At 44.6% G+C, this 22,878-nt stretch overlaps 1 protein-coding gene across 3 annotated transcripts in view; it reads right to left on the reverse strand.

The window, feature by feature from the left end:
• Positions 1-22,878, reverse strand: part of LOC134340520 (natural resistance-associated macrophage protein 2-like) — a 116,339-nt gene that overhangs the window by 12,046 nt on the left and 81,415 nt on the right. For all 3 annotated transcript variants that reach the window (XM_063037833.1, XM_063037835.1, XM_063037836.1), the window contains exons 8-13: positions 22,080-22,147; positions 18,109-18,264; positions 15,314-15,472; positions 13,629-13,715; positions 8,953-9,072; positions 3,743-3,892 (exon numbers count right to left, since the gene is read on the reverse strand). In XM_063037833.1, coding sequence (XP_062893903.1) covers positions 3,743-3,892; positions 8,953-9,072; positions 13,629-13,715; positions 15,314-15,472; positions 18,109-18,264; positions 22,080-22,147 — 740 coding nt within the window. The remainder of the gene's footprint in view (positions 1-3,742; positions 3,893-8,952; positions 9,073-13,628; positions 13,716-15,313; positions 15,473-18,108; positions 18,265-22,079; positions 22,148-22,878) is intronic.

Here is a 22,878-nt window from a genome sequence, read left to right on the forward strand (position 1 = left end):
GTGCGTAATGAGGAAGGTCATCAAAGGATTCAGTGTATAGATCCATTCAACATTCATTTGTTTAGAGAGACAGCACAGAACAGGCCCTTCGGCCCAACGAGCCACACCGCCCAGCAACCTACTGATTCAACCTCAGCTTAATCACAGAACAATTTACAATGATCAATTAACCTACTAACAGGTACATCTTTGGACGATGGGAAGAAACTAGAGCACCTAGAGGAAACCAACGCGTTCACGGGGAGGAAGTACAAACTCCTTAAAGAGGACATCAGAATTGAACTGTGAACGCCAACACCCCGAGCCATAATGGTGTTGCACTAAACACTATGCAAATGTGGACAAATAGAATTTTGTTGCGCTTTGGGTGGTCACATGTAAGAAGAACGTACTGTAGATAATAAATGGCAGGAACTTTGCTAGCATTAGAGTACAGAAGGATCTTGGGGTGCAAGTCCATATCTCTCTGAAAGTGGATCAGGATAGGAAAGGCATGTTGCAAGCTTGCCTTTGTCTCTAGTGGGTGTTTTCCAATTCAGCGAAGAGCCAGTCACAGCCCAGTTCTCCAGTCCTCTCACCCAGCCCTGCTGTAGCTTGAACTGGGTGCAGCAGTGTGAAGTGTGACTGCAGATGACCGAGGGAAGGTGAGGGCGATATATTATAAGAGACTTGGAGAGAAAACAGACAAACCTGAGGAGAGGGGTGCTGGGTGCGAGGAGCTGCTACTGCCCTCCAGGCACGAGGATGCTTGGAAGTTCTGAGCCAGGAGTGAACACCTAGCCATTGAATGCCTGCACTTTGTGGAAGAGCACTGGTCTGGTGCCTGGTTGGCCTCGTCCAGGTGTGTTGACAGAGCGTAAGTGAAGTCCCCACTCCTTGAGTATGGAGTGTGAGCAGCAAACCGTGAGATGTGACAGAGGTCAGCAACCATAATCCTGACTTCACCTGTGAGAGTGGCTCAGGTGTATGTGGCAGGTTGCGTTTGAGGTCGCTAAAGGTCACAGGTGTCAGTGAGGGCTCTCCTGTGGACCTGCATACACACTGCTGCTGATAGACGTGGGTCCCTGTAAACTTGCTCACTTTGCTGACTGATCAATATCGTTCTTTAACCTGACACTACCCTCCTCACCATTGAAAGCAACACTGCTTTTTGTGTCATGTACCAGCTTACTAATTAGACATCCAACATTGACATCCAAGTCTTGATGCATTACAACAACAGCAAGGGTCGCAGCACCAATCCCAATGGTACACTTCTGGTCAAAGGCTTCCAATCACATTAACAACCCTCCAACACCACCCTTCGTCTCCAATCACCAAGCCGATTTTGAATCCAATTTACCAACTAACTTTTAACCTTCCAATCCAGCCCTCCATGTGACACCTTGTTAAAGGCCTTACTGAAATCCACGCTGACTGCATCAACTGCACTGCTGCCAATTCTGCAAATGTTACCTCATCAAAAAACACAATTAAGTTGGTCAGACAAAGCCATGCTTTCTTTGAATTAACTTCTACCTTACTTACCAAGTGCAGCTTAATTCCATTCCTCAGAAACTATTCCAATAGCTTCCCCATCACTGATATCAGACTCAGTAATGACCTGGCTTATTCTCTCTGCCCTTGTTGAATAAAGATACCACGTTCACTGTCCTCCAGTCATCTGACACCTCACCTGTACTCAGTGAAAATTTAAACATTCCCAACAGGATCCCAGCAATCTCCTCCTCATCTCCCACAGCAGCCTGGGATTCACCTCATCAGGCCCTGTGGATTTATCCACCTCCATACCCACTGAGACAACTAATATCACCTCCTTTTTAATGATAATGTACTCTCAAGTTTCAATATTCCTCTTTCTGAAATCTCCAGCCACAATGTCCTCCCAGTGAATATAGATGAGAAGTTTCAGAGAAGACTTCACCTACGGTCTATGGCTCCATGCATAGATTGCCCCTTTGGCACAAAGCCCATTGGAAGCTGGTCTGGAGTGTAGGGAAGTCACTGGAAAGGAGAAGCAGGCTGAGTGTGGAGTGAGCAGTGAAGGTGCACAGGAAACTGCAGCAGCCTGGGGAATTGATGGCTTTGTGGCCAAGTTTGTGGACAATAGTTAGAGGGGCAGGTTGTGCTGAGGGAGCGGGGAGTCTGCAGAAGGATTTGGACAGATTGGGAGAATGGGCAAAGAGGTGGCAAATGGATTATTGTGTAGGGAAGTGTATGGTCATGCACTCTGGCAGAAGGAATAAACTATTTTCTAAACAGGGAAAAAATTCAATAATCAGAGGTGCAAAGGGACTTGGGAGTCCTCGTGTTGGATTCCCTAAAGGACAACTTGCAGGTTGAGTCTGTGGTAAGGAGGGCAAATGCAATGTTAGCATTATTTTGAGAGGACTAGAATATAAAAGCAAGGATATAATGCAGAGGCTTTATAAGGATTTAGCCAGACCGCGCTTCAAGTATTGTGGGTGGTTTTGGATCCCTTATCTAAGAAAAGGTGTGCTGGCATTGGAAAGGGTCCAAAGGAGGCTCACGAGAATGATCCAGGGAATGAAAGGGTTAATGTACAAGGAGCATTTAATGGCTCTGGGCCTGTACTCGCTGGAAGTTAGAAGGATGTAGAGGAGGATTTCACTGAAACCTACAGAATATTGAAAAGCCTAGTTAGAGTGGACATGGAGAAGATGTTTCCTAAAGTAGGGGAGTCTAGGACCAGAGGGCATAGCCTCAGAATTGAGGGGTGTCCATTTAGAACAGAGATGAAGAGGAACTTCTTTGGCCAGAGGGTTGTGAATCTGTGGAATTCATTGTCACAGATAGCTGTGGAGACCAAGTCATTGGGTGTATTTAAAGCAGAAGTTGATAGTTTCTTGATTAGTCAGCGTGTCAAGGGTTATGGGGAAAAGGAAGGAGAATGGGATTGACCAGGATAATAAATCAACCATGATGGAATGGCAGAACAAATTTGATGAGCCAAGTGGCCTAATTCTGCTCCTATGACTTATGGTTATCTGTGTGGAGTTTGCATATTCTTCCTGTATCCACATGGTTCCCACCTCCCAAACGCCCACCCCAGGCACTCCATTTTCCTCCCACATCCCAAAGGTGTGGAAGCCAGTGGGTTAATCAGCCACTGTAAGTTGTCCCTTAGTATGTGGGTGAGGGTTAGTATCTGGGGGGAGTTAATGGGGATGTGGGGAGAATAAAATGGGATCAGTGGAAATGGATGATTGATAGCCAGTACAGATTCAGTGGGCCGAAGGGCCTGTTCTCATGCTGTATCTCTCTGTGGATCTGTGAATGATGTTTCCTGGACCAGAGATGTTGAAAAACCCCTGGTAAAGCTCGAAATAGGTGTTCCCTGTTACTGATGTCATCGATGTGAATTTCATACCAGAATCACTGTTCTAATCCAAACGAAGCTCCTGACAGAATACCCTAAACAGCACTGAGGTCTGGAAATGATCCCAATATTCTTTTGCCCTATTTAACCATTTTTTCAGCATTGAAAATGAATTTCTATGCCAATGTATAATTGATAAAGTGGATGATAAATACATTTTCCAGTCAGTCACTCATTGACAGTCAGGTACCTCCTCCAGCAGCTTAGTAATATTATTACCTACACATTAGATGTTTCAAAGGGACCTTTCCCTTTAGAGGTACAACACAGAGCCTGCAGGGGTAATATGCCCCACCAGTGTAGGCCAGCCTAGGGTTTACAGTCATAGTGAAAGCTCCTCACCTGCAAACTCATCAGAACATTCAGCAAATCATTCATTCCTGTCAATGTGTCCACATTCTGGAAAACAGCAACCAACAAGGTGGGAGTGATTGCGATTGTCCGGGTGAAGACCACACGAGCAAAGCGAGACCACTTGAGGTTCAAGAAACCCTGAGGAAGGGAAACAGATGTTGAGATGAACAGGTTGGTGTGAGAATGCTATCTGCCTTCACCCACCAGCAATCACCCATACCCCACTCCCATCTGGATCCAGCTGCCCTTTACCTTCCCTGGAATAGTTTCCATTTTCACCTTCCTCATAAGTCAGTGTCCAGCAGTGCGTTCTTGCTGATCCCCCTCCAGCAGCTGTCTCCACCTTCACCCTCCCCCCACCCCGAATACCTGGCTCCATCAGCCTCTTTGCTATGTGCTTCCATATATCATCCACCTGACCCTGTCTCCCAACCCCACCCCTCCCTCTGTTTGCCTATCATTCTTCACTCCTCCTCAGTCCGCCAAACACCCACTGGTCCCCCGTCACCTGTCACCCCTCTCTCTCCCTCTATGCTGGCCATCTTCCCTTTCCACTCTGTCCCGATGCAGGGTTTCAACCCGAAACGTTGACAGCCCCTCCCCACCCACAACAGTGGCTGCCTGACTTGCTGAGGTCCTTCAGCAGACTATGTGTTACTCCAGATTCCAGCATCTGCACTCTTGTGTGTCTCTGCTTCTGACCGAATCTTGCCTCCCCCTTCAGTTGCTGGCTACGTAACAGTGCATTCTGGATTGTCACGGGATGAATACACAAGGCATTGTAGCTGGCCCAGTTGTGTTCAATTGCCCCAAGAAACCAAGGCCTTCATAATCCAAGCAATAAATGATGTAATGCAACACACACAAAATGCTGGAGGAACTATGGAACTTGGCAGCATCTATGGAAAAGAGTACAGTTGACGTTTTGGGCCAAAACCCTTCAGCAGGCCTGGAGAAAAAAATCTGAGGAGTAGATTTTAAAAGTGGGGGAAGGGGAGAGAGAAACACCAGGCGATAGGTGAAACCGGGAGGGGAGGGATGAAGTAAAGAGCTGGGAAGTTGACTGGTGAAAGAGACAGAAGGCCATGGAAGAAAGAAAAGGGGGGGGGGTGAGAAGCACTAGAGGGAGGTGATGGGCAGGCAAGGAGATAAGGTGAAAGATTGATAAGGGGATGGGAAATGGTGAAGGGGAGGTGGGGGGGGAGCATTACCAGTAGTTTGAGAAATCGATGTTTGGATTCAGAATGATTTAATGTTTGGCTTGACGAGTAGCTAAAGTTGTTTCGTTATTGAAGAAAAGAAATAGGGATAACCCTAGAAACTACAGATCAATCAGTGTGAAGTTCCTGGAGAAAACTTTTTAGGGATAGGATTAATGAGTATTTGGAAAACCATGGCCTAATTAGGGACATTCAGCTTTGCTTTGTGTGGGGTGTGGTGATATCACATGCAATAATGTGCCAGTACATGATTGGACAGAGCACTGAGCATGCACGGGATTGCCAGAATGTTCCAGCACGTGGCTGGGTTAAGACATATTTGATTATTACTGTAAATAAAAGTTCTCTAATTCTTCCAGAATATGATTCTTTACTGTTAACCCACGGTACGTTTAAACAGAAGTAACATAACATGGTGTCAGAAGTGGTTCTGGAAGAATAATACGGGAGAATCGAGAATCGAAGATAATTGAGAAAAAAAAGAAGAAAAAAGTTTGTACTGTAAACGGTAAAATGGATCTCACCAACAGGCACCAAGACCTCGCCTGGCTGGCGGTGAGAGGGGCCCTCCCAGTCAGAGCCCTCCTGTACGCCCGGAACGTCGTCTCCGCACCCCACTGCCCACGGGAGGACTGCAGTGAGGAGGAGTCTGTGACCCACCTCTTTGCACACTGCCAGTTCGCAAAGAGGGTGTGGAGGAGGATGGACGGCTAGTGTCACGTTTTATCCCCAGCAGCTGCGTAACAGAGGACTCTCTGATCTACGGGCTGTTCCCGGGGACGCACACGGAGACCAACGTCCGGCGCTGCTGGCAGATCATCAACTCGGTGAAAGATGCTCTTTGGTCGGCCCGAAACTTGATGGTCTACCAGCACATGGAGATGTCCGTGGGAGAATGCTGCCGACTGGCACATTCTCAGCTGTAGGAGTACGTGCTGAGGGACGCACCGAAACTCAGTGCAGCCACCGCAAGGGCCCGGTGGGGAAGGACCACAGTATAGGTTTCTCCACCCGTGGGAGTGAGAGGGGTCGGGGGGCGGGGAGTATACCCCTCAACAATGATATGCTAAGCTGAACTACTGGAGTGCCACATGGGTGGCTATAAATACGGATATGTACCGAGTATAATGGAAACGTATGTAAAGGATGAAAAGTTATTGAATGGTTTATTGTATATATTTATTTTTGAATAAAGTATATTTTGAAATAAAAAAAAAATGGAAGGTTTACAACCCTACCAAAACTTCAGCTGACTGCCAACGTAGCTGAGAATTGGAGGATATTCAAGCAACAGTTTGAACTGTACTTATCAGTGATCGATTGTGAAGGAAGATCGGGAAAAAACCAAAGCTGCGCTTTTGCTCCATGTAATCGGGAATGACGCAGTAGAGGTATATAATAATTTTGTCTTCGAAGATGGAGATAATTTCAATTTAAAGTCGATAACGGACAGATTTGAAGTATTTTGTATACCTAAGCATAATTTAACATATGAGCGATATAAATTCTTCACATGTGCGCAGAGAGCTGCTGAAACAATTGATCAGTATGTTACTGAGTTAAGAAAGCGTAGTAGAACATCTGAGTTTGGATTGCTCACGGACTCTCTCATTAAAGATAGACTTGTTTGTGGCATTCGAGATAATGCTGTGAGAGAAAGGCTGTTGAGAGAGCAAGATTTAAATTTTGAAAAGACTTTGGCTCTTTGCAAAGCTTCTGAGACCTTGACGTTACAGGCTGAAGAGCTTTTTGTCAAAAACTGCAATGTAAACGCTGTAAAAAAGGTATCACACAAAAATATTGTGCGCACGCTTTCATTTGTGGTCGTGCCAAAAAATGTACGGTCAATTCTGGGTTTATCTGCCTGTGAAAGACTTAATCTGGTGAAAAGAATTTTTGTCTTGGATAGTGACACAGAGCTGAAGTGACAGAATGTTACATTACAGTCGGCAGAAGGTGATGTAACTGGACTGCAGGTCCAGCTCACGGAGGCAAATGCTGACATGGGGAATATAAAAGCAGCAGCTGCAGTTTCTGAGACGACCAAACAGGAGGCAACTGATGATGTGAAAAAGCGACGGCAGGAGGAGGTTGCTTCAATGCAAGCGATAATGAAAGAGACACTGACAGAATATGAGGTTCCGTTTCATCACCGTCTAGAGCAAGAACACTCACAGTGGGCACAGTATAAGGAAGAAGTGAAAGACAAGTAATGGAATTGATAAGTTTTATTGAAATGATGAAGTCTCAGCATGAAAAAGAGATTACACAGTTAATGAATGAATTAGATGAGGAAAAGAAGATTTGTATTTCATTACAAATGGAAGTGGAAGGAATTAAGAAAGCTACAGTACTTGAAGTACAACCCAGATCATACATGGTCCAAACAGAGGAAGGAGCAGTGTTAAAAAGAAATCGCAAAGAAAAGAAAAAGCCAACTTCAGAGTTTCAGTTATCTGATATAGATGTGTTTTGATTAACGTTGTTAATTGTTTTTCTTTTTAAGGAAAGGAAGATGTGGTGATATCACGTGCAATGATGTGCCAGTACATGATTGGACAGAGCGCTGAGCATGTGTGGGATTGCCAGAATGTTCCAGTACGTGGCTGGGTTAAGACGTGTTTGTTTATTACTGTAAATAAAAGTTCCCTAATTCTTCCAGAATATGATTCTTTACTGTTAACCCACGGTACGTTTAAACAGAAGTTACATAACATGGGGCATGTTGAGTTTTTCAAAAGGGAGATGAAGATAGAGCAACGCACAGAAAATGCTGGAGGAACTCAGCAGGTCAGGCAGCATCTATGGGAATGAAAAAACAGTCGATATTTCAAGCTGAGACCCTTCTTCAGGACTGTTGACTGTTTTTTTTTATTCCCAAAGATGCTGTCTGACCTGCTGAATTCCTCCAGCATTTTGCGTCTGTTGCTTTTGATTTGTTTATGATGAAGGTAGAGCTGTGAATGCTGTCTACATGGATTTTAGTAAGGCACTTGATAAAGTCTTCATCAGAACCTCATACAGAAGATTAAGATGCATTGGATCCACTGTGACTTTGCCATTTGGATTTGGAATTGGTTTATCCATAGAGGACAGAGAGTAGTGGTCAATGGGAGTTACTCTGCCCGGATATCTGTGACAAATGGTTTTCAGCAGGGATCTGTACTAGGCTCTCTGTTGTTTCTGATACACTGTATATAAATTACCTGGATAAAGACGTAGATGAGTGGGTTAATAAGTCTTCAGACAATATAAAGGTTGGCAGTGTTGTAGATAGCATAGAAGGTTGCCAAAGGATACAATGGGATATAGATCATTTGCAGATATGGGCAGAGAAATGGCAAATGGATTTTAATCCAGGCAAGTGTGAACCGTTGTACTTTGAGGGATCAACTATAAAGGGACAGTATACTGTTAAGGGCAAGACCTTTAACAGTATTGATGTACAGATGGATCTTGGAGTCCAATTTCACAGCTCCCTGTAGGTGTCAACACAGGTTGGTAGGGTGGTTAAGGTGGCATATACCATACTTGCCTTTACTAGTCAAGGCATTGAGTTCAAAAGTCAGAAAGTAATGTTTCAGCTTTATAAAACTCTGGTTAGGCCACATCTGGAGTATTGCATTTAATTCTGGTCTCCCCATTATAGGAAGGCTGTGGAGGCTTTGGAGAGACGTGCAGAAGTGATTTACCAGGATGCTGCCTGGATTAGAGGAATGAGCTATAAGGAGAGTTTGGATCAGTGTTCACTATGGGAGAGACCAGAACTGGATACAATGCTCATGGTGGGAGAGACTAGAGCTAGGTCCAGTGTTCACAGTGGAGATACCAGAAATGGACCCAGTGCTCACTGTGGGAGAGACCAGAACTGAATCCAGTGTCTCACAGTCAAGCCTTGTACAGTTTTAAAAGTATTTATTCTCAGTAAACCCCATAGTATCTTATATTTGCAGTTTACTGAACAAAGTCAAAGTTTACCTCCATGACAAACTGTCCAGTGTATGTCCCTGACATGGTTGAACTCTGACCTGCAGCCAAGATGCCAATGGCCCAGATGTATAGAGCAGCAGGTCCGAAATAGCAGCCCAACACCGCACCCTGTGATCAAAGAAAAAGGGTGGTTAACTGATTTGAGTGCAGCCATAATGTTGATCTGTAAACTTCCCTGTTTTCTAGAGTCAGATGGCACTGCTGCTGTCACTGGAAGGAAAGAAACATCTCTCAGATCGTCAGTACATCCTTGTCACTCAGTTTGAGCTTCTCCTCTGACCTCTCATGCCTGGAACCAGCCTAGTGAAGCTGTTTAGAATCATTTCCATTTGTAAAGTCCAGGATCCAAAAAGAATGACTGATGACTTTATTTGCCTTTGCTGCTGTTGTTCACCCTCTAAGTAACCTGATGGATTTATACACTAGATGTCCTGCACCATCTGTTTCCCAGACCACTCATCTCCTCAGCACATTGATGTGTCTTTCACCCTCACCATTGTTAAACCTTAACGATTGGTGTCATCTGCAGATCTTGGTTGAAGATACTGTATGAGTACACAGCAAAGCCAGCTGGAACACCAGTGCATACTTTGCTCCAACCATCCATCACATCTCTCTGTTTATTATTCTTAATTTACCAGAGCCATAAAGCCTGGTAAAAACCTGTAAGTACCCAAGAACACATGTAAAGACACATTAAGTCTCAAAGCATCAGAGAGGCCCTAAGAGGTCTGAAGAATAAAGCAAGGCCTTGAAAATACCTAGGGAAATTCTCTAAAAACTTGCCAGAAAACTGATACAGTCTTGTAAAGATTTGCAATAATCTGCAGCGATTCATAAAAAAACTGAAAAGAGCAGACTTGCAAGTCTTGTAAAATCCAGTGGACTTGAAAATATATAAAGATCCGTAAAATCTCCTATTATCCCAGACGATCTATAAATGGATCAAGACTCTCATAATGACCTGTGCAGACTTGTAAAAACCCTTGGAACTAATGAAGATGCATACACGTACATAAAAATGAATGAAAGCCTGTAAATAAAGAAAGTGTTGTACGTATGAAACGATTCATACAACACTTTCATACAACACCCTGTGTATGAAAAGAATTACACAGGGGTAGAGATTTCAATAAAGGTGCAAGAAGTCCTGTAAATTTTATAAATGACTATACATATTGATTAAGAAGCATAAAGACTTGTAATAAAAAGTGTAAAGACTTGTGGTCATGAGTAGAGATGATTAAATATCACAGAGAGTATGTGAAACCAAGGAATGTCCCAAGGAAAGCCAACGGCAATTGTAATGACCTGCTGGAATCCATAAAGACTTCCACAAACTCAAAGTAACTTAAGACCTGTAAATGCTTATAAATATTTGTACAATTATGTTGTATAATTCAATTTACAGCTGTTCAAATCTGTAGCCTTCAAGATACATAAAAAGGCTCTTGACTTGTGAAACCCTAAATGCTCACTCTCCACCACTGGGCCATGACCCCATCTCCCCTCATCACTGTGGCCCTAACCCCATCACAACAACCAGCAGATGGTGACCAGGTTTCTGTCTAGCAAAAATCTAGTGATGGAACTCAAGGCAGACATGAAAGCTGGGGATTTGGGGAAGCAAACAGTGATTTCCAGAAACATAACCACATTACAAAAGAGGAGGTGTCAGCAGTATTAAAGTTCATAAAAGTTGATAAATCCTCAGGGCCAGACATTGTGGGAAGTGGGTTAAGGAATGGCAGAAGGAATTTGACTCAAACAAGTGTGAATTGATGCATTTTGGGAAGCTAAACCAGGGCAGGGCTTGCACAGTAAATGACAAGGTCCTGGACAGTGCTGTAGAACAGCGAGAATAAGTATGTTGTTCCCAAAAAGTGGTGACACAGGTAGACAGGGCAATGAAGAAACTGTATGGTATGTTTGCCTTCATTGGTCAGGGCACTGAGTACAACAGTTAGGATGTTATGTTGCAACTTTATCAGTTGTTGGTAGGACCACACTTGGAGTAATGTGTGCAGTTCTAGTCACCCTCCTATAGCAAGGATGTCATTAAGCTTTAAAGGGTGCAGAAAAGATTCACGTGGATTTTACTGGGACTTAAGGGTTGAGTTATAAGGAGAGACTGGAAAGGCTGGGACTGTTTCCCCTGGAGTGAAGAAGACTGAGGTATGACATTATAGATCTACAAAGTCATGAGTGGCATAGATATGCTCACAGTCTTTTCCCAGGGTAGGGGAGTCTAAAACTGAAAGGCACTGGTTTAAAATGTGAGGGGAAAGGTTTAAAGTGGACCTGAGGGACAACTTTTTCACACAGAGGGCTGTGGGTATCTCTCTGGCTATCCATCCCATAGGATGATGATGGTTCCTTTCATTCAGTTAGTGGGGTGGTACCCCACTCCTCAGAAAGGAACAGCGTGTGCATGAATGGATTTTAGGTGAGTAGGAGGTTGCACAGGTCCAGACCCACCCTCTCGACATCCCCTCCCGGATCCAGTGGCATGGTGGGCTCCAAGACCACTGGGGGAAGCTCTGTTGCAGTGAATGGCCAGACAAAGCTTCGATGCAAGGGATGTCCTTTCCGCACTTCATGGCACGTGTTTGCTAGATGGCCGTTGACCCTACAAAAGGCTTCATCCGCCCTTTGACAGGTCTTGTTTTTCATCCTGCAGGGTGTCTAGCCACCCTCCTTACCAGGCAAGCCTGGTGGGGGAGCCGGTTTAGTCGCCGACCACTCGACCACCTGACAGGTAGTACTGGGTTACATGTTACCAGTGGCACTCAGACGAGTGACCTGACCAGGATTGTGGGTATATGGAATGAGCTGCCAGAGGAAACGGTAGAGGTGGGGAGAACTGCAACATTTAAAAGACATTTAGAGAGGGTCATGGACAGAAAAAAAATTTTAGAGGGGTGTGCAGGCAAATGAGACTAAAGTAGATAACATGGTCAACATGGATCTGTTGTTCCAAAGAGTCCATTTCTGTGCTGTATGAATCCGACTCTATGAAAACCTCTGATAATATCATGAAGGGAAATTGGGGTTAAAAGGAAGGCATTTCAGAGGCACTGGTGGGGAAAATTTCAACTTCAGAATAAACATAATGGATTTGGAGAAACTGGGGGAATGGAATGGATCCTTGCAGGAAGTAGGGTGGGAGTTGGTGGAACTGAGATAGGTGGGCGAATATGTGGATATTGGTCACCCACCCCTGAGATGGAGACAGATGAGTCATAACAGTGAACAGAAGAAGTCAGGGAAGGGAATGTGAAAGTGAGAGCAGGGTGGAAATTGGAAATGATTTATCATTGTCACCTGTACCCAGAGAGAATGAAAGATTTTTATTTACGTGCTACCCAGACAGATCATGCCATACATCATCAGTACGTTGCGTTATCAACAGGAAAACATAATGCAGATTGTAGTTGCCACCTATGCCATCCCAGTGAAGCCCAGTATAAGCTTGGGGAACAGCTCTTCATCTTCCACCTGAGCACGTTATGGCCCTCAGAACCCAAAGCTGAATTCAATAAATTCAGATTGCCTTCCTTTCCTGTTTGTATCAGGTTGACACAACATCATGAGCTGAAGGCCCTGTACTGTAATGTTCTATGTTCTATGTTCTAACTGGCCAGTTTGGATGAAGGATCATCAACCTGGAAGTTCACTCTGTTTTTTTTTCCCTCTTTACAGATGCTGCCTGACCATTGAGTATTTCCAGAATAGAACATAAAACAAAGAACACTACAGCACAATACAGGCCCTTCAGTCATGATCTTATGCTGACCTTTTAACCTGCTCTGAGATCAATTTAACCCTTTCCTCCTACATAGACTTCCAATTTTCTATTTACCGTATGCTTATCTAAGATCCTCTTAAATACCTCTAATGTATCTAACATGCACTCACCAGTCTCTGTGTAAAACACCTACTCTGACATCCTCCCTATACTTTCCTCCAATCACCTTAAAATTATGCTAACTGGTATTAGCTATTTCTGCCCTGGGAAAAAGTCTCTGGCTGTCCTCTTGATTTAGACCTTGTATATCTCTATCATGTCACCTCTCATTCTCCTTCACTCCAAAGAGAAAAGCCTGAGCTCGCTCAACCTATCTTCATAACATAATTGTTGTTCTGCTTTTTTTTTTTCAGATTTTGAGCTGCTCGGCCTTCTGATCTCTCCTCTGCCTCTCTGGAGCACAGCGCCCAATCCAGACCACTGGACGTCAGGTATTAGTAGCAAGCTCAGCCATGGCTGGCACTCACAAAGATGTCCTCCGAGGAAATCTGGTTTTATTGCAGTCGTGGTCCACTCCTGGCTATATCTGCTTTCAACTATATGCTGCTCTCTTCTTACAGCAATGAAAACAAATTCTTATGCCATTCCCGTGTCTCTAATAGATCCAGATAGACCAGTAAAGACCCAGAGAATGGTGCAAAGGTAAAAAATTCCAAAGCATAGACTGTGCAATGCAGACCTGTAGGATATATAAAGATACCTTAAAATCCCAAAAGACTTATTGAGGCTCAAAGAACTGTTATGGGTTAGAAAAAATCCCATTAAATGGTTGTAAAGAGCTGTAATGAGTTGCAAAGAAACACACTAACCAAAATTAAGACCCACTCATGAGCACAGGCTCCTCTGGTGCACTTACCCCTTTGTAAATATCAACGTTCAGAGTATTGTTATCGATTGGGAAAAGTTGAGAATGTGGACTGTTGCTGGCTGCACACACCTCATGCTGCAGGAGAGAAAAAAGGAGAATGTCAGCCACATTTAGAGACACAGTCTTTCCTCGGGGGCTTTCTCTTTAAAACCACGTGTCATTTTTGTATAACTGTTGGTGACGCTCAGCATGATGACATCGGGCAGGAAACATGCTGCAAAGTGGCACTGAGGACACCAGAGGGGTTTTGGCATTATGGCATCTAAATGTGATCAAGTCACTTTGGTAAACTGTTACAAATGTAACACTGAGATCCCAGAGTAAATGATATCAGCCATCAACAGACTTATTGTACAGACAATCAGAATCAGGTTTATTATCACTGGCATGTGACGTGAAATTTGTTAACTTAGTAGCAGCAGTTCAAGGCAATATATAATATAGAAGAGAAAAAAAATAAATAAGTAAATCTTATTCGGAACACTTTATACAGCACACATATATTGAATAGATTAAAAATTGTGCAAAAAACCAGAAATACTATATTTTTAAAAAATGAGGTAGTGTCCCCAAAGCTTCAATGTCCATTAAGGAATCAAATGGCAGAGGGGAAGAAGCTGTTCCTGAATCGCTGAGTGTGTGCCTTCAGGCTTCTGTACCTCCTACCTGATGGTAACAGTGAGAAAAGGGCATGTCCTGGGCGCTGGAGTTCTGGAAGTAATTTATTCTGGAGGTAATTACTGTCCACCTCTTACATTTTGAATTTCAAAAGCATAGTTTATCCAATCCTGAGTATCAGCTCTTCTGCTGGGGGAAGGAGAGTGTTTAGAGTACTGTAAAATCTGGCACTGAGACTCACAGATGGAGCATGGACCAGAGTGAATGAATTGTTTCCTTGCAACACACACACACACACACACACGAATCCTGATGAGTTCTGCTGAAGGCTCGGCTCGAAATGTCGACTGTACTCCTTGCCATAGATGCTGCCTGGCCTGCTGAGCTCCTCCAGCATCCTGTGTGTGTTGCTTGGATTTCCAGCATCTGCAGATATTCTCAGAATTGTTCCCTTGGCCTGCTTCTGACTGTAGGACACACACAGCCTTTAGCATTGAACTTATCCACGTGTGTATCTTTTGAGAAATCTGAGGACAAATGTTGTCTACCCCCTTGTTACCCCCTCTCTTAGGTAGAGCCTTTTTTCCCAGAATTAGAGGGCACAGGTTTACAGTGACGGGGGGAAGATGTAATAGGAATCTGAGGGGCAACCTTTTCACCCAGAGGGTGGTTCATACAGTATATAGAACGAGCTGCCAGAGGAAGTGGTTGAAACAGGTACATTTACAACATTTAAAGGGTACTTGGGCAGGTCCATGGATAGGAAAGGTTTAGAGGGATGTGGGAGAAATGTAGGTAAATGGGACTAGCTCAGATGGGAATCTTGGTCAGAACAGACCAGTTGGGCCGAAGGGCCTGTTTCTGTGCTGTGTGACTCTGTGAACTATATCAAAAGTACTGTACATAAGGTTATTTGGCAGGACTGGATGACTGGTTGTGAACAAAGATGGCAGAAATCGTCAGTGACTACCTAGCCATAGACCTGCTCAAAACATGGCGCCAGTGTGCAATGACTGGGCACCAGTATATCAGTTATTTCTCACTCCCACACTTACCACCTGTGCATTGGTCTGATTATAAAAAGCTTCTGCAAACACCGAGACCACAAAGACATTAATGAGGAAAGACACTAACAAAGCCAGGCAGGCTTCGATGAAGAAGTAACGATTCGCCTCCCTCACTTCCTTCTTATTGGCTCGATTCACGTCCCTGGACTGAAGGAGAGAGAGAAAAAGAAAGAGAGAGAGAGAGTAACATCAATTTCAGTTAGTCCCAGAGGTTGACGTTTCTCCCCGATTTTTGCCACCTCAGTGTTTCACACAAACTCAAAGCTTCAATCAGAATCATACTGAAGTTCAAGATGTCTTTTGTTTTAGCAACACATGGGGGGGGGTGTAAAATTTGTGCAGAGCAAGATCCCACCAATAACACATGGGGGATTGATCTATGGAGTTACCTGTCCCCATTATCATTAGCAAAATTTAAAGTAGACAGGTTGGGTATTTGATAATCAAGGAATAGAGGATTATGGGAACTGGTGCTGCTGAGCTGAGGCCTGGGATGGATCATACTCCTATGCTTGCTTTCTTGTGTAATTACAATGAGTTGTTTTTATTTGGGATGTTGAGGATTACATACTTTCCATGGGAAATGCTAGGAAGTCTCGGGTGAGAGCCTTGAACCATCATGTTCTGAGGAAGGCTGGAAATCAGGTAAGTTGGCAGCTAAACCTGGCACGATCAGACGATGACCTTTGCCCTGATGTTGCTGATTCAGATCAGCTCTGGAGAAAATCCGAGTGACCAGGGTTAGAGTAGAATACACAAGAAAAGCCATGACCTTCCCTGTCCCAGACTCCTAGCCCCTATCTACCCTCTCCACAGGCAGCTGCTCCAGAGTAGCGCATGTTAAACAAGAGGAGATGTTGGCAGTCATGAGGTGCATAAAGGTGGATAAAGCCCCATGGTCTGATCATATGTGTCTTAGGACATTGTGGGAAGCCAAGAAAGAAATTGCTCAGGCCCTGGCAGAGAGATTTGTATCATCTTTTCTATTTGGAATGAAGGAGGATGAGAGGTGACATGATAGACTTGTACAAGATGATAACAGGCATAGATCAAATGGATAGCCAGAGATTTTTCTCCCAGGGTGGAAATGGCTAATGTCGGGGGCATAATCTTAAGATGATCAGAGGAAAGTATAGGGAGGATGTCAGTGGTAAGTTTTTACACAGAGTGGTGATGTGTAAAGCGCCCTGCCGGGCGGGGGTAAACAATAATAGAGGCAAATACATTAGGGACATTTTAAAAACTCTTAGATAGGCACATGGATGATAGAAAAATGGAGGGTTATGTAGGAGGGAAGCATTAGATTGATCTTAGAGTAGATTAAAAGGTCGGCACAGCATTGTGGGCCAAGTGGCCTGTATTGTGCTATCATGTTCTATGTTCTATCATTAGCCACGGGTGAGGTGCTGCAAGACTCGAGAGTGGCTGATAGTGTTTACGAAGGGCTGCAAGGATAAGCAAGGGAGCTACATGTTGGTGAGTCCAACATCAGTTCTGAGGAAGTTACAGATGAGGATTCTGAGCAATGGTATCTACCTGCATTTGGAAAGGCAAAGGTGGATTAGGGGGAATCAGCATGGATTTGCGTGTGGGGAATCAGGTCCTGTGAATTTAATGGAGTTTTTTGAAGAAGTGGTCAAGAGAATTAATGAGGGCAGGGTAGTTGATGTTGTCTGCAGGATCTAGATCAACTGGGGAAGTGGGCAAAGGAATGGACAATGGAACTTAACTCAGACAAGTGCACAGTTAAGTATTTTAGGAAGTTAAATGAGGGCAATAATTACGCAGTAAACAGAGCCCTGGGGAGTGTTGTAAAACAGAAAGACCAAGAGCTACAGGTACATTGTTCCTGAAAGTGGTTTCCCAGGTTGACAACGTGGTAGAGAAGATGGATGATATTCTTGCCTTCATCCCTGAGGCATCGAATATAGAAGTTGTATGTCATGTTACAGATATACAAGATGTTGGTGAGACCACAGCTGGAACATTGTGTGCAGTTCTGGTCACCATACTACAAGAAGGATGTGATTAAACTGGAGAGAATACAGAAAGGATTCACAATGATGTTGCCACGACTGGAGGGCTTGAGTTATGAGTCTAAAGCCTGATTTATACTTCTGCGTAGCTTGTCTACGCCGTAGCAAGCATGCATTGTTGTGTCTGCGTCACTCTGCAATTCACCGCCAAAACGCTAGTTGGCGGTGGGGTTTCTATGTCACTGTGTTGAGTTTCTTTGTGAGAGACGTGGACGAGGAAATGCATTTCAAATATTTTCGGATGTCGGCAGGTAGAGTTGACGATTTGGTTCATCGTCTCCAACCATTTATTTCACATCAGCGTACAGACATGGTGGAGAAAAGCAACCGGAAATGTGTAAGCGGAAATGCGATGCTGCCAAGCGGACCAATCACAGTTGTTGCGGTCTGCGTCGTCGAGACGCGTGAGTTACTTATTTGGGGAGGTGCACGTCACCCTACGGCGTAGGGTACGCGGTACTTACGGCGTAGATTTGACGCAGAAGTATAAGTCAGGCTTAAGTCCCAGAAGGTACAATTCCCCTCTGCTTGCAGTTGATAGCAATGACAGTCATTCACTCTATCAGTGCTTCAGAACTAGCTTGGGTTGAAACCAATTAAGATAATCATTAAAATGAGGAAATGTGCAACAAGTTATCCATGAATTAATACTCCAAAGCTATGTGGAACATATGTGTAGAGCAGCCTTACGTCAGTGTTCTGCTTGGACACACTGCTCCATGCTCACTGGCTCTGACGGCCACTTACCCTGACCAGAGCAGAGTACAGGTAGATATTGTGAGGCATGATCACGGCGCCAACGATGCCGACTGCCTGCTGCAGCTGTTGGCTTTTACAGCCCTCGCAGCTGGGCACAAACATCCCCCTTAGCAGCTGCCGCTGGTCTGGCTTCACAGTCACATACTGCGGACAGAGAGCACAAGAACACAGTCTGTGAGGTGAGTCACTTTACACTCCACCCCGCCCCCCCCACCGGTGTCCCCAGACACAAACGTGTAGTCAATGGAGATCAAAGAATCTATTGCACTCAGTGTTCACAATGTACAGTCAGTGGCCACTTTATTAGGCCCGCCTGCACGTCTGCTCGTTCATGCAAATATGTAATCAACCAATCACGTGGCAGCACCTCAATGTTCTCAATGGCGCCGTGGTAGTTCAGTTCCGTTACAGCTCGGGGCATCGGAGTTTGGAGTTCAAATCCGGTGCAGTCTGTAAGAAGTTTGTACGCTCTCTCCGTGACTATATAGGTTTTCTCCAAAAAATGTATCGCTTAGTAGGTTAATTGGACATTGTAAATTGTCCTGAGACTAGGCTAGTGTTAGATAGGTGCTTTTTAAATTTTCAGTTTATTTAGGGATAAAACGTGGTACAGGCCCTTCCAGCCAACAAACCACACCGCCCAGCAACCCACCTATTTAACTCTAGCCTAATCACGGGACAATTTACAATGACCAATTAACCTACTAACTGGGTTGCTGTGTGGTGTGGTTCATTGCTGCGGGAGGACCTGTTCCATGCTATACAGTATCTCTAGCTAAAATTTAAAAATAAGCAGGCAGACATGGTCACGAGGTTCAGTTGTTGTTGAGACTAAATATCAGAATGGGGAAGAAATGTGATCTAAGTAACTTTGACCATGGAATGATTGTTGGTGCCAGACAGTGTGGTTTGGGTATCTCAGAAGCTGCTGATATTCTGGGATTTTCACACACAACGGTCTCAAGTTTACAGAGAGTGGCACAAAAAAATAATCATCTAGTGAGTGTCAGATCTGTGGGTGAAAATGCCTTGTTAATGAGAGAGGTCAGAGGAGAATGGCCAGACTGGTTCAAGCTGACAGGAAGGTGACAGGAACTCAAATAACCACGCGTTACAACAGTGGTGTGCAAAAGAGCATCTCTGAACACACAACACGTCGAATTTGAAGTGGATGGGGTAAAGCAACAGAAGACCACGAATATGCTCTCAGTGGCCATTTTATTATGTACTGGAGGTACCTTATAAAGTGGCCACTAAATATAGACTCCTCTACACTGGAGAAACCAGATTCAAATCGGGTAATGGCTTTGTGAAGCAGCTGTCACTTTAATTCTCCAACTCATTCCCACTCTGATCCCTCAGTCAGTAGCTTCCTGCACTGTCACGGTGAGACCCAATGCAAGCTTGAGGGACAGGTCTGATCTGTGATTTTACTGAATCTTTCCTTATCCATTGGTACAGCTTGGGCAGATCCCACAGCCCTGCGATAAGCAACACACAACTCAGACAAAGAACAGCATCTGCTTCTAACTAACCCATCTGACTCAGATTTTTCCTTTGTCCTATCAATTCCCCCCCACCCCCAACAACTTTTTTGCAACTTAAGCTAACTCGTTTTCTCTCTTTTCCGGGTCTGATGAACAGTCAGTGATCTGATCCATTAACTGTTTGTCTTCCTGCAGTTGCTGCCTGCCACTGAGTGCTTCTTTTATCTTCTGTCTTTAGCTATATGAACATACGGAGAGTGTTGAGGAATGTAACTGGGCAACTTTGTTTAAAAATTAATTTACAGGGTGTGAGAGTTACTGGCTATTTATTTCCCTTCTCAAATTACCCCTTGAGAAGGTGGGGGCGAGATGCCTTCTTGAACTGCTGCAGCCCTTCTGGTGAAAGTGCTCCCACAGTGCTGTTGGGGAGGGAGATCCAGGGTTTAGACCCAGTGAGGAAGGAACAAAGATGTGTTCCCAGGTCACATGGAGTGGCACGGTAGTGTAGTGGTTAGCGTAACGCTATCACAGCACCAGTGACCTGGGATCAGTTCCCGCCCCTGTGTAGGGTTGGGCCGGTGCTCCAGTTTCCAGATGTATGGATTAGTAGGTTATTTGGCCACACGGCTGTAATTGAGTCACGTGGGCTCAGAGGGGCCAGAAAGTTCTGTTATTGAGCTATATACACTGGAATTTAGAAGGATGAGAGGGGATCTGATTGAAACATTTCAGATTATTAAGGGATTGGACATGCTAGAGGCAGGAAACATGTTCCTGATGTTGGGGCAGTCCAGAACCAGAGGCCACAGTTTAAGAATAAGGGGTAGGCCATTTAGAACGGACTTGAGGAAAAGCTTTTTCACCCAGAGGGTTGTGGCTCTGTGGAATGCTCTGACCCAGAAGGCTGTGGAGGCCAATTCTCTGGATGCTTTCAAGAAAGAGTTAGATAGAGCTCTTCACGATAGCGGAGTCAAGGGATATGGGGATAAGGCAGGATAAGAGTACTGATTGTGGATGATCAGCCATGATCACAGTGAATGGTGGTGCTGGCTCGAAGGGCTGAATGGCCTACTCCTGCACCTAGTGTCTATTGTCTCTAAATGAATGTCAGGCCGGTGTGCGAGCTGAAGGGGAGCCTGCAGGTGGTGGTGTTCTGTCGCACCTGCTGCCCTCGTCCTTCTTGGGAGTGGGATTCATGGCTCTGCACACCCACTAAACTTTACACAGACAGAAACTCAGAGAGACTGTGCTGATTGATTTGGTTATTCAGCCTGGGCCTAGTAGAATGGAGAAATTTACTTATGCAATCATCTTGTACCATTGATTGATTCAACCAATGTTACTGGACTTCAGTCCATTCCTGTACAAGAAGAACTTCAGGATACTGAGCATTGGACCCCAGATGGGCTCCTGGAGGCTGAGTCTTGTACTGAAAAACTTTGCAAAGCACTGGGGCAACAAACAAACAGCTGGAGGAACTCAACTAGCTCCAGCACCATCTGTGGGAGGAAAGGAATTGTCCATGTTTTGAGTCGGGGCTCTGCATCAGAGCTTTTGCTCCAGCTTCCAGTAGCTGCAGTCTCTGGGGCAACACACACAAAACGCTGGAGGAACTCAGCAGACCAGGGGACATCAATGGAAGTGAATAAATAGTCGACGTTTCTGACCGAGATCTTTCTGCCTCCATTAGCAAAACACTGCAATTATGTCAGGCAAATCACAAATGCATAATTCAGTAAGATTTAAAGTATGAAAACAAGTACAAAAAAATAAAAGCAAATCCAAGCCTAATATTTTTTCAGCATCACTGGGGCTAAGTCCTCCCCAATAGCTCAGTGTGGGAGCACCTTCACCAGAAGGACTGTAGTGGTTCAAAGACACAGATCACCCCCATCTTCTAAAGGGATAAATAGGGATGGTCAGTAAAACCATAAGACATAGGAACAGAATTAAGCCATTCAGCCCATCGAGTCTGCTGTACTATACCATCATGGCTGATTTATTTTCTCACCTCAACCTCATTCTCCTGCCTTGTCTCCATAACCTTTGAAACCCTTACAAATCAAGAATCTAGCAACCTCCACTTTAAATATACCCAATGGCTTTCTTTTCTACATCCACTCTATCTAGGCTTTTCAATATTCAATAGGTTTCAATAAGATTCCCCCTCATTCTTATAAACTGCAATGAGTACAGGCCAAGAGCCATCAAACACTCCTCATACATTAACCCTTTTATTCTCAGGATCATTCTTGTGAACCTCCTCTGGACCCTCTCCAAAGCCGCCACATCCTTTCTTAGATATGGGGCCTAAAACTGCTCTCATTACAATGCAGTCTGATCAATGCCTTATAAAGTAAATACTGACCTTGGCATTGACACTCAGGTCACAGAGAAAAATCAATAAAAATAGTGAAGCAACCACATGGGTATACTAAATTTTTAAAAAATTCTTCAAAGAAACCAACTTACCTCATAGCCAAACGTGACGGCCATAACTGTAATAAGGAACCCGAACAAAGCTTCCAGTTTTCTCAGACCTGAGGAGAAATTGGGCAACTGTTACATTGATCCTTGTCCACTCGTCCCTCTCCACTGATCTCCCTCCTGGTACTTAACCTTGCAAGTGGAACAAGTGCTAGACCTGCCCCTACACCTCCTCCCTCACTACCTTTCAGGGCCCCAAACAGTCCTTCCAGGTGAGGCGATACTTCACTTGTGAGTCTTTTGGGATCATCTACTGTATCGAGTGCTCCCGGTGTGGCCTCCTATATATCGATGAGACCTGACATAGGTTGGGAGACTGCTTTGCAGAGCACCTACGCTCCATTTGCCAGAAAAAGCAGGATTTCCCGGTGGCAATCGATTTCAATTCTACCTCCCATTCCCTTCTGACTCTGACAGTCCATGGCCTCCTCTGCTGCCACACTCAGGCTGGAGGAACAACACCTTATATTCTGGCTGGGTAGTTTCCAACCTGATGACATGAACATTATTTCTCGAACTTATGGGAATTCCCCCCCCCCCCACTTTCACCATTCCCCATTCTTGTTTCCCCTCTCTCTCCTATCTCCTTACCTGCCCATCACCTCTCCCTGGTGCTCCTCCCCTTCCCTTTCTTCCATGGTCTTCTGTCCTCTCCTATCAGATTCCCCTTGTTCAGCCCTTTATCACTTTCACCAACCAACTTCCCAGCTCTTTACTTCACCCCTCCCACCTCTGCCAGTTTCACCTATCACCTACCACCTTGCACTTCTTCCAGCTCCCCCCC

The sequence above is a fragment of the Mobula hypostoma genome, chromosome X1, assembly GCF_963921235.1.
Source record: "Mobula hypostoma chromosome X1, sMobHyp1.1, whole genome shotgun sequence".
Lineage (NCBI taxonomy): Eukaryota > Metazoa > Chordata > Chondrichthyes > Myliobatiformes > Myliobatidae > Mobula > Mobula hypostoma.